This window comes from Mesoplodon mirus (assembly GCF_964341445.2).
Source record: "Mesoplodon mirus genome assembly, chromosome: X".
Taxonomy (NCBI): Eukaryota; Metazoa; Chordata; class Mammalia; order Artiodactyla; family Ziphiidae; genus Mesoplodon; species Mesoplodon mirus.
The window spans coordinates 99,539,329-99,552,170 of NC_138981.1; the positions used below are offsets into that span (position 1 = coordinate 99,539,329).

The window sequence follows — 12,842 nt, forward strand, 5'->3', positions numbered from 1 at the left end:
CCTATTAAGCCTTCAATTAAGGCTTGAATATAAATGAGTAAGTGGGTGAATATGATAGACATTCAAGTTGAAATCTTCTCAAGTCATTTGGAAACGCGGCACTAGAGCTTGAGTAATCATAGTGAGAGTGGGTGAGCTTTAGCTCAGAGTGTTGCACGCCCATCTGACCTGGAGACTAGTGCTGTTGACTTACCTACTAGTGAGGAGGCAGGGTGGCAGTTTCTGTTGGTACACGTAGGTATGTGAAGTGTGGCTGCTCCAAAGCGCTGCCTGTTTTGGACAGAGGAAGGTGACAAATACACAAATACAAACAATGTATTCTTCCATGTTTTGTCCACCCTCTCTTCTTCACGATTCGAGCTTACCAGCTTAAGTGTGTGTGGCCAAATCTCTGATTTTAAGTCATCAGCCTCACTTTACCAATTCTGTTTACCTGGCATACAAGTGGCTGGATAATGTCTATGGTGAATATGCCCTGCTTTTATCTTTTAGTTCCTCTCAACTTCAAGAAAAAAATATAAAATTCGTAATCAACTCTTGATTATCTATGGTTAAGTTTCCCATTGTGTGCCCTGCTTCCTGACCGGCGTGGTTCTGAATGACACAGATTAGTAAATAGATTATTTAGTCAGCAGCATTCCTAAAGTGAATCGCCTTAGGGGATGAAAACAGGCACCCCACCCCTTTCCTCATCTCCATCAAATACCTTTCAGAATTTGAGTAATAGTTTCAGGTAGGTAGTTGTAGGTACACCTTTCTCAGCAAAGATTTGTGTTGAGGGTTTAAGTATAGTTAAAGGAGCCAGTGGAGTGGTTTCATAATTGCTGTATTGTTAGTCAAACTCTGTAATTAGGGATGACTTCATAGGCATAAGATTCCTCTATGGGTGACGCCCTGAATTCAGACCCAGTTGTACACCATATCCTTTTATGACAAAACAAACAAACAAGGTTTTGTTTGCTTTCCTTTCATTCCCTTATTTGAAAATCTGTTTTCCTGTGTCTCAGATGTTTAGGGAGAGGGTTTGCTTTTCTCCTGATGCTTTCCCTTTATAGCGAAGGCAGGCATAGGAGCTAGGGAGGAAACAGAATTGGGGACAGATCAAACTGCTCTGCAGATGAGAGAATTCAGAAAAATGCAGAGACCCTGGAAGCTTTTACTTTTGATGGTATTTCATTTGGCTAAATTTAAATGGAGGGAAAATATATTTCTTTCTTTCTTTCTTTTTTTTTAAATATCAGTGCCTGCTCTCTCCATGTAAATAAAGTTCACTTTTGTGGGAAGACAGACTGGGGAAAAGGACACATTTCAACATATTTCAAAAGTCAGACTTTCTTTTTACCTACCAATCACATACTGTGAAATTGAGGTTAAACTTTTATTCAGCAATAATATTTACTTTTTACCTCTTCACCTTTTATTTTGCATTGCTTATGAAAAAAATGTGCAAAGTAGGAGGAATGTGACAATATTGACAAGCTGTTAGCTATTTTTTTTAAGTGGTCCTGATATAAAGTAAAAATTGTATTAAAAAAAAAAATCTCCTGGCCGTTCTTCAAGTTGTGTTTAGAAACTGGTCTTATGCAGGAGCCAAACTGAGTCATGGGTAAAAAATGGCTGACAGATTTTTGTTAGTCCCATCCTTCTTAAATTACTTCGACTTAAAGGCTTATAATTTTTATATATGAAGGAGATCTATTATACTCTGTAGTCAATAATTATAGGACAAATGACATAACTTTTCATACATTCCATTTAAAAGGTTCTTAGTAGAACTTACGCCTTATATTTATATAGCCTCTCACAATTACTTAGGCATTGATTTGTTCACCGTTTTCTTTCATTAAGGATTTGAAGTTGCTGTATAGTACTTTATAGTTTACAGTGTGCTTTCACATGCCATCTTTAATCTTCACGAGGACCCTAGGGAAGTAGTTATTATCGCTGTTTTCAAAAGAGGAAACTGAGCCTTAGCAGGATTAAATAAACTCGCTCATAGACACACTGATAGGAAGTAGCAGAGCTGGGGCATTAATTGATGTCTTCTGATTCCACATCTCACAATCTTCCTGTCATAACATACTGCATTCTTGGGTGGGGAACAACAGTTTGCCGCAAGTGTTCAGGATTGAATCAACGTGTCTATACGGCAATAATGATGTCATCATCTATTTTGCTTCCTAAACCCCAGTCTGGGATGTTTTACTTGCTTTGAGAGAAAAAAATCAGTGAATGCCCGATGAAGAGGGATAGAGCTTTCAGTAATTTTAATTTGCAAGTTTTCTAAAAATCTGATGTTCCTGTTCCTGTCTTCCCTAAATTATTTAAATGTGATATTTTCTCCCAAGATAGTATTTAATTGCTTGATTTCCTTAAAGATTCCATCAAGTACCTTTGAGTAGTCTTAAGGACAAACTTTTTTTATTCATAGTGGGGAAAAAAAGTCTGCATTAAATAGCTAATTTAAATATTGTGATTTTTGTCAACTGAAGTGTATATTGTGAGCCTTTTAAACTTTATGTTGGATTTCTTAGTTTTAGCTCAGGTGCTTCAGGGTAGCATTTATTTATTTACTTTCAAATAATTGTAAATAAATGAAATTGAATGTATTCAAGTGAGAGACTCCTAAATTAAACTATTTTGTTATCCTGGATCAAACAAATGTTGTTTTGGGAATATATGTGTATTGCAGTTCTTTTTACTCTTACTCAATTGTGCCTCTTCATGTCTCCTGCAGATGAAAAATCTGAGTTATAGGTGTAAAAGGGGACACTTTAAGCTTTCATTAGGATAATTAGACAGGAATAAGAAATTAGAAAACTTTAAAGTATATTTTGGGGACTTCCCTAGTGGTCCAGTGGTTAAGACTCCACGCTCCCAATGCAGGGGGCCCAGGTTTGATCCCTGGTCGGGGAACTAGAGCCTGCATGCTGCAACTAAGACCCAGTGCAGCCATATAAATAAAGAAAGAAAGAGCAGAAAGTATTTTTTGGGTTTTTTAAATGCTGCATTGCGTTAATATTTTTTTAAGTAAACAAGTGCCTCGAAATCATTTCTGTGAGATCTATGTATTTCCTAATTTTGCACGAAGAACAAAAGTACTACTTCCTTGGCCTGCCTGAGATGGAATTAATAATCCCTAAGGTCTTCAGAGTCTTCCTCCTTCTCTACCTTTTATTACAACCACTAATTCACTTTATGTCAGATTATAATTATCTACATTTTTTTGTCTTCCCCAGATTGTAGATTCCTTGAGGGCAGGAACTAGGCATATAACAGACGCCTTGGTAAACTGTGTGAGGGTAGAGGTGTGTGTTGGGGGAGGTGTATAAAAAGAGGGAAGGGATTTCTACCCTGTTCAGACCTGCTGCTTACAAAGGGGAGAAGTGGGAAGGAAAGATTGAGTCAGAACCCACTGTTCAGCAGGGATAAAGGGTGCGGTGGGGTGGCGGGGGGGGGGGTATATCCAGAACCATCTTTGTCTAATTTTCTCTTTTATAGAAGTGATATAGTAGTATGAGAATAAAATCGTCTTAAAAAAAAAAAAGACTAACTACTTTACATTATTATTGACTCACGAATTGCCCAAACTAGAAAGGACCTTTAGAAGTAAAGGAGAGGGGCTTCCCTGGTGGCGCAGTGGTTAAGAATCTGCCTTCTGGGCTTCCCTGGTGGCGCAGTGGTTGGGGGTCCGCCTGCCGATGCAGGGGACGCGGGTTCGTGCCCCGGTCCGGGAGGATCCCACATGCCGCGGGGCGGCTGGGCCCGTGAGCCATGGCCGCTGGGCCTGTGCGTCTGGAGCCTGTGCTCCGCAACGGGAGAGGCCACAACAGTGAGAGGCCCGCGTACCGCAAAAAAAAAAAAAAAAAGGAAAAAGAAAAAGAATCTGCCTGCTAATGCAGGAGACATGGGTTCGAGCCCTGGTCTGGGAAGATCCCATATGCCGCGGAGCAACTAAGCCCGTGCGCCACAACTACTGAGCCTGCACTCTAGAGCCTTCGAGCCACAGCTACTGAAGCCCACGAGCCTAGAGCCCATGCTCCGCAACAAGAGAAACCACCGCAATAAGAGAAGTCACCGCAATGAGAAGCCTGTGCACTGCAACAAAGAGTGGCCCCCGATCTCCGCAATGAGAGGAAGTCTGCACACAGCAACGAAGACCCAATGCAGCCAAAAATAAATAAATTTATTAAAAAAAAAAGAAGTAAAGGAGAGGCCACATGTTTTGGATTTTCTGAGACAGTCTCACTTTCAAACTTTCTGTGCCATTGTTCTGTGTGGTATTATTACGGGAGATGGGCAATAATTTCGTATTGAAAACATCATTACTTAAAATATACATGAAGAAAATTGGAGTAAATCCTATATAGTATTTTTGTCATGAGAGGTGTTGAACACCATGTTAATAAAATATAGAATATTTTTTTTTGGCCATGCCGCGGGGAATGTGAGATCTTAGTTCCCCAACCAGGGATCAAACCTGCAGCCTCTGCCGTGAAAGCGCAGTCTTAACCACTGGACCTCCAGGGAAGTCCCTACAATACTTTTTTTTTTTCTTTTTTTTTTTTGCGGTACGCGGGCCTCTCACTGTTGTGGCCTCTCCCGTTGCGGAGCACAGGCTCCGGACGCGCGGGCTCAGCGGCCATGGCTCACGGGCCCAGCCGCTCCGCGGCATGTGGGATCTTCCCGGACCGGGGCACGAACCTGTGTGCCCTGCATCGGCAGGCGGGCTCTCAACCGCTGCGCCACCAGGGAAGCCCCCTACAATACTTTTTAAAAGTACTGTTATCACGTTGCAGCTTAACTTATGCAAAATCACTTTTTACTCTTAATCTTTAAAATATCTGCCTTCATATCCAACTGAAGGTCTTCACCTTATAGATCCCGAGACTGCTCTGAAAGGTGTTTTTACCCAACTTTCTACTAAGAAGTTGTCCCTCTTTAGTGACATTTTAACACCATAGGTAAGAAAAGTTTATGAACAGGCAAGTTCTGTTTTATAAAAGTCTGTTTTTATTTAATTTTTTAAAAATATGAGTCATTATAAATGTGTTACATTATGGTGGAAACTTAGCTAATAGTACCATATGGTCATTTTAAAACTTCCCAGGGATTTGAGAAACCTGAGTTTGAATTCCAGGTCCATGGTCTCTCTGAGCCTAGGTTATCTCTAATAAGAAAAAAGGGAGTAAGAATATTTACCTCAAAAGGCTGTTATGAGGGTTCAGGGAATTAGTAGGAATATGAATTTGTCTAATGTAGGCCTTGACACAAGTTGTTGAAGGGATGAATTTATGAAAATACTATTTTATTGAGTGCCTTACTACCTGCCTGGGACTGTGATAAGTTGTAGAAGTGACAACTATGGGTGTGCAAAAGACAGATGTGGCCCAGCTCTCTCTTGAGCGTCTCTGTACTAAGTATTAGTCATCATGGCAAAAAAGATGAGTTGGCGAGTAATTTTTTAACTTTTAATAAAGATGTCTAAAAGGGGGAATTCCTTGGTGGTCCAGTGGTTAGGGCTCCATGCTTCCACTGCAGGGGGCATGGGTTCAATTCCTGGTCTGGAAACTGAGATCCCACACGCCGCGGTGTGGCCATAAATAAATAAATAAATAAATCCCACAAATACATATGAAAGGCTATTCAAAAATTATTTTTGAAATGTCTAAAAGGGATAAATATAAGATCTCAAATTTGCATTTCACATAGTTTGTGAAATTTTACACATAGACTACTTTTTTGAAAAGGCAACACATTTAGAACAGTGAAGCTATTCTGTATGATACTATAATGGTGTCAAAATGCGTAATATGTATTACAATGCCAAGAGTGAGCCTAAGGTAAACTATGGACTTTAGGTGACAATGCTGTATCGAAGAAGGTTCATCAATTGTAACAAATGTACCCCTCTGATAGAAGATGTTCATAATGAGGGAGGTTGTGCGAGTGTGAGGGCAGGGGGTATATGGGAACTGAATTCTCTGTGCTTGTTGCTCAATTTTGCCGTGAACTGTTCTAAAAAGTAAAGGTCTTTAAAAAGATTAAAAAGACAGAAAAAAACAAAGCCAAAACGAAAAAGGACAACACACAATCATTTTCATTTCCTTCTGTCTAAAAATTGTTAATAGGTTGGTATGTGGGAATTTTCCGTTGTGGTACAGACCTCCTTTCTCTGTTGCAGGGCTCAGTCAAGTTTTTCTGTAAAGGTCCACATCATGTATATTGTACGCCAAGAGGCAAAATAAGAATATTATACTATTAATGTCAAGGGTTTAAATATTATTTCCACAGATTTTTACTGACAAAAGTCAAAATATAAGAAATATTTGAGTACTTTTTTTGGTAATACAACTCTACTGATGAGAAGAATGGAATTTTTCCCCCCCTGGGGTAACATTTCACTTAATTGAGGTCCAAACATTTGACAGCAAATGTTTATCTGTAAAAACCATACTTAGCTTGGGGACCATACAGAAATAAGCAGTGGTCCAGATTTGGCCCACAGGCCATAGCTTACCAAGCCCTGACTATTGGTTAAATAGGTAAAATAGGGCCAAATCAGAAAGAGTATAAACTCAAATAATATTAATAAGTTGTGTACACAAAGATGTGTTGATTAGCCTGCTCTTGTGTGTGTTTCTGTATCAAAGCCAAAAATAATTTGTTTTAGTTGACTCCTCCTTTAATGGGAATGATTGATAGCTGTTTTTATGCTATCTGAAAATCAGTTTTTTCACAGTGAAAGATTTTTAAATGGCTTAATGGAAAAAAATGGTGATATATGGAAATGGTGATATATAAATGGAAAAAAATGGTGATAACTATGTGAGGTGATAGATGTGTTAACTTTTATTGTGATAATCATTTTGCAATATATATGTATATCAAATCATTATGATACACACCTTAAACTTACACAGTATCATATGTCACATATCTCAATAAAGATGGGAAAAATGGAAATAGCCAGTAAGATAGATAGATATGTAAATGCTAAATGAAAAAGTTACTTTTTTAACATTTATTCATTCATTTATTTATTTATTGGCCACGCCACATGGCATTCGGGATATTAGTTCCCCAATCAGGGATCGAACCCGTGCCCCCTGAAGTGGAAGCGTGGAGTCCTAACTACTGGACCGCCAGGAAAGTCCCCAAAAAGTTATATTTTACACGAATCTTTGGTCACATAATTTTGACTTAGTTTTGGCACATATAACCAAGAATTTCTGTCATTGCTCGGTACCTTCCCCTTCCTTACATTCTTTGAACGTAATGTAAGATTTTGTCCTTGAAAGGAAAATTCACAAGTATTTTTTTCTGAATAACTTTTGGTAAATGATAACTTCTCATTTGTTTGTTTTCTTTATTATGGCTGTAGCTAGAAACATGAGGACATATTCAGATGGTTTTAGTAGTTTGCATTTCTAGAAAGTCTAAATTATCCCTAAAATGAGAGTTGGCAGGAGTGCTTATAACCATCACAAAATTTTTTTAAGTCTTAAAAAATTTTTTTCTTCCAGTTTCATTGAGATATAATTGACATACAGCACTGTATAAGTTTAAGGTGAACAGCAAAATGATTTGATTTCTATACATCATGAAATAATTATCATAATAAATTTAGTAAACATGCATTATTATCTCACATAGATACAAAATAAAAGAAATAGAAAAAAATTGTTTTCCTTGTGATGAGAACTCTTAGGATTTCCTCTCTTAACAACTTTCATATATAACACACAGCAGTTTTAATTATATTTATCGTGTTGTACATTACATCCCTAGTGCTTATTTATCTTATCGCTGGAAGTTTGTACCTTTTGATCACCTTCATCCAATTCCCCCTCCACTTACCTCTGCCTCTGGTAACTGCAAATCTGATCTCTTTTTCTGTGAGTTTGTTTTTGAAGTTTAATTGACCCACAACACTGTTAGTTCCTGTTACTCAACATAGTGATTCGATATTTCTGTACATTTAAAACTGATCACCATGATAAGTCTAGTTGTCATGTGTCACCACACAAAGATATTACATAGTTATTAACTATGTTCCGCACACTGTACATTTCATACCTGTGACTTATTTATTTTCCAGTTTATAATTGGAAGTTTGTACCTCTTAAGCTCCCTCACATTTCTTTCCTCCCCCTCCCTCCTCCCCTCTGGCAACTACCTGTTTGTTCTCTGTATCTATGACTCTGTTTCTGTTTAAAGTCTTAAACCCTTCTGGTTTCTCTTTAGATCTTTAAATGGATGAGATGGCTACCACTCAGATTTCCAAAGATGAGCTTGATGAACTCAAAGAGGCCTTTGCAAAAGTCGGTAAGTGGTTTTTGTAGAGTAACTATAGCAAAGCAGTCTTTATTTGGTACTAATAAAAGTTATTTCTCTGAAAAATTATATGAATGGTTAATCATGAAACTTAGGGCAAGATAGTTAAAACCAATGGAATAAAGTTTTAGAAGCTACACTTTAAACTGTGTTATTGCTAATTATATCTAGTATCTAATATGGTCAAAGGTTTTTAGTCCAGGATCCCAGTCTTTAACTGGGGGCTGCTGTGGCTCCTGAAACTTTTAGACAAATTTTGTGTTGTTATCGTATTTTGTGTATCATATTTTTCTGAGGAGAGGATTTGGAGCTTTCCCCGTATTCTTAAAGGGCCAGGTGACCCCTAAAGATGTTAAGAACCATTAGATGATGTTTTACCTTTCGCTAATCAGCGTGGCTTTCTGCCTTTTTCATGGATCTTATGTGGCTTTGGAGAATGCACACTGTTCGACCTTCTTAAATTGAATTAGCATCAGTATAAGATGGGAAGGATTAGCATGCCACTTGGTTTATCCTTAAACATCACGTAACATGTCTTCGAATTCAGCAGGTATGGAAGCAATTTATAGTATTTACATTCCAAATTTCAGTGCTCAGGTCAAGTCAGTGAAGATAATGAGAAAACAGGGTAAGACCTGACTATTGATGTGTGCTCACATGAGTCAACATGTGCTTTGAGAGGGAGACTAATACTATTTGGTATCTTCTTGATTAAAGGGTATGAAGTTAAATCAAAATGATTTGTTATTTAAATCAGAATCTACTCTTTGACCTGTGTTGGGAACCCCATCAGTGAAAAGTGAGGAAATACACATCCCTGTTCCCATACATTTATGAGCAACATTTTCTATGAAGTCATTTAGTAATAACAACATGCCTTGGGAAAAATAATGACTCCCCCAGCCAGCGTGACTATTCATAATCCCATCAGAATTCTAACTAGGAAAAAATAAGTCCTGGATCTAACACTATATTGTGTGTGTGTGTGTGTGTGTGTGTGTGTGTGTGTGTGTGTGTGTGTGTAAGAAAAAAAGGCAGTCAATTAACTTGCCATAGATATCACTTACTGGAAGAAGTGTACTACTCAGTTTAATATAGATTGATTATGAAAAAACAGCAGGTGAATTTTTGGCTGCAAGACTTTTTAAATCACATTATTCTGTAGAAATTGTTCTTATCATAATTGTTTCCTTCAAACCTTCTGTTTTATTTATATTCATCTTTCAGTGTTTGGGACAGCCTGATTTGTTTTTTTTATGAATAGGATTTTGGGGTGGGGACCTTATTGCTATTGCTTAATCTGCAAGGCCTCACCTCCTCAAATCAATGTTTATTGTTGAATACAAGCCTTGTTCTCATGTGCAGCATCTTGGAAATATTTGTGTGCAATATTTTTTAAAAATTAAAGCTAATTTGAATATGGTTTACCTGATGGCACTGAGATACTTTTACCAGTAAAAGAGCTTAATTGGATACTTTTATCAGTAAAAGAGCTTAATTGCTCTTTTAAAGCTTAATGATATAAAGAGGGTTGACCAGTTATCTCCAAGGAGGAAACAGGGCTAAATTGGACTGAGAGATCAATTAGAGCTTGGACTGCAAGAAAGGGTCATTGTGGAACTACTGTCTTACTTTAAATCATACATCTTGGAGGGTTTAGGGTAGGCAAATACCTTCCCAAAGGCGGGAGATTGAGCCGTGTGTCTTACTGAAGCCCTACCAGGCATGTATTTCTATGATATGTACACTCTTATTACTCTATATGCTGTAAATAGGAATTCTGGAGTCCAAAATTTCTGCCTGTTCCACATATTATTATTTTGTATTCCCCCTCAGTATCTAGCTCACTGTTGCACACATTAGGTTTTCAATACATAAATAGTTAATTGATTGAATTCCAAGGAATTATAGGTAGTCTTTTCATGTACTGGGACTTTGTCATTATCACAAGCGGTCTTTGTTATGAAGATTTTCATCATGGCGGAATTTATTCTGAAGGCTTTGGCCATTACAATGTAACACATAAAATTTGTATTTTTCAACATATTTTTAATATGCTTGTGTATAGTCTGTCTTTTAGAAAAGTGTTTAAAGACCCAGCTGAATCTTTTGATTTTCCTTTAAAATATTTGCAGTTTTTAGTTATTCTTATTTGCAGAGCCCTTAGGCAACTGTCAAAGGTGTTATGGAAATCCTTTTTTTTTTTTTTTCATTCAGGGAAACTTGATTTTAAAAACAAACTCTATAACCTATTTTCCTGACAATTCTTTCTTATGGGGAGGGGAGGGGAGGGAGGACTACTTTGTCTCAGTTCAATTTTGACACAATATGGAAATCATTATATGATTTTTCCCATCTATTAAAAATAATAGCCTTGATTATCTCTTTAGAAATTCAGCAAAATAATAGTGTGTGGAGAAAATCTCTGTAATTACCACTAATCATGGGTTTTGTTTAATCAATTAATAGTGCTTTGAAACTCTCTTTACTAGCAATAAAAATCGAGTATTAAGATTTACAATTCTCCTTTCACTCACTTTCTGCACCTGCTTAGTGTTAAGTTCCAAGCAGTATATTTTCATTTAATTATTTTCGTTTTCTCAACATTTGTTTCTAGTATTTTCCACTGGGATAGCAGAAGCCTTGGCTCTCATTTTTTCCTACTTCATAATGTTTCTGTTTTAATTTAAAATGCTGCAATGCTGTATAAGTTCATTCTAAAGAAGAATAAATAAAACTTTTCAGAACACTTAGGAAGTAAATATTTTACCAAGGAGAAAATATCTTTTACACTCTGGGACTTTAATCTTGTTATGGAAGCTAAAGGTCATTTGAATGATGCCTTGTCATAAAGATAAATTCATGTAATGTAGATCTTCTCAGATTGGCTTTAGTCCTGCAAACGCTTTTTTCTCTCCTAAGCAATAGCCGCTCAGGTTTTTTTTCCAAACAGGAATTCAACACTTCTGAAATAAAATAATGGGGTTTCATAAATGACTAGGAAGAGTGTGGGTATATTCCTTTGAGGCTGCCCACCAAACTATGACAGAAATTTTTGGTTATGGTGATTGTAGCTGTACCAGATTTTCTCATCTCAGGAAGTTGAGTTATTTCAAATTACTTGATATTCTCTAGTATATAAAAACCACAATAGGATGATGCCGCAAAAAGCATGGTGGTTTCTTTTAATTTACTTTTAGTATTCAATAAGACAACACCAGTGCATATTTGTTTAATTATGGCTTAAAAAATTAAAACTACAGCCCAACCAAAAAAAAAAAAAAAACCCAGTGCTCTTTCACTGTGCCATCTGGTTAATTATCGATGGAATATTAGAAATGAAGGTCTTAGGATAGTCTGAAAACCATGTTTTGACTGTGTGGAAGATAGGAGCACAGATTGGGGGTGTGCGAGAATGCGCTCGTGTGGGTGTGTGTATTTTTTAAGTGGGAAAGTGGCAGCAGGTGGAAAATGATGGCCAAACTGCTGGAAATTTTTAGTTGGAAAACAATTGATAGACAGCATTTTTGATTGCCTGGTCTCAGCCCTCTAACCTTGTCCAGCCTTCAGCTGTAATTGACCTCCACCTTTGGGGATCCACTATTAGGATGAACTCTTTGGTCGCGACCTCTATTCTATCCTTAGCTGGGACTCATTAAACTGCCTCTTATATGTATTCGCTGGAATGAGCTACCTCAAAAGGTATAAGCTGTGAAAGGCAAAACCCGTGTTTAAGCATCTGGAGATGTTTAGCAGCTGCCTTTTCTAAAGTTTTAATGCCTAATGAAAGCTCGACTTTATTGCTTAGATCTGAGGGTGGAATATAATCTAAATTCTTCTGCACAAGTCTTTTGGCTGAGTCTTTTAAATTAATATTTTTTGTGCTTTCATAGGCAATCAGGATTGTGTGTGTGTGTTTAAATCCATTATTGTTAGATATATAGATTCCTTTTGTCATTTTTTTAGTGCAAAACATTTGTGGAATATATTGGTTAAACTAAATGGAACTTTTAAACACAGCTTTTCTGAAAGGATGTGCATCTGCACTTGATTGGTTTTCTTCTTTAAGTCCTAATGAGTACTGTCCGTAGTGGGTTTGTAAAGAGGTTGCATATGTATTGCAGATGAGGACACACATACGTGACCTGTTTATAAAGAAAGACACTAGATTTAACAGATTCAAGGATGAATAAAGCAACACACAGATACACACAAAACCCAGGGGTCAAGGGAAATCCCGTTCTTTCTCACTGTCAGATTTATAAGACAAAGTAGCACCCCAAAAGATGCATTTGAAGTGATAGATTGTACCACATACCACCTGGACATGGGCAGTGTAAAACAGCAGCTAAAATCAAAACTACTTGAATTCTGGCTCAGCTTTCTCCAGACAAGTACTTAAAATAGCTTAAATAACAGGATGCAAGGGGAGGGAAAACATTTCCTTTTAAGGATATGCATTCTTGGTGTGATTCAAACTTCTGCAGGAACATGGCTGTATAATA

The 12,842-nt window shown here is 37.2% G+C and overlaps 1 protein-coding gene across 3 annotated transcripts in view; it reads left to right on the forward strand.

The window, feature by feature from the left end:
- PLS3 (plastin 3) overlaps positions 1–12,842 on the forward strand; it is an 89,168-nt gene that overhangs the window by 37,054 nt on the left and 39,272 nt on the right. For all 3 annotated transcript variants that reach the window (XM_082610681.1, XM_082610683.1, XM_082610682.1), the window contains exon 2: positions 8,248–8,328. In XM_082610681.1, coding sequence (XP_082466807.1) covers positions 8,256–8,328 — 73 coding nt within the window. In that variant the 5' untranslated portion in view covers positions 8,248–8,255. The remainder of the gene's footprint in view (positions 1–8,247; positions 8,329–12,842) is intronic.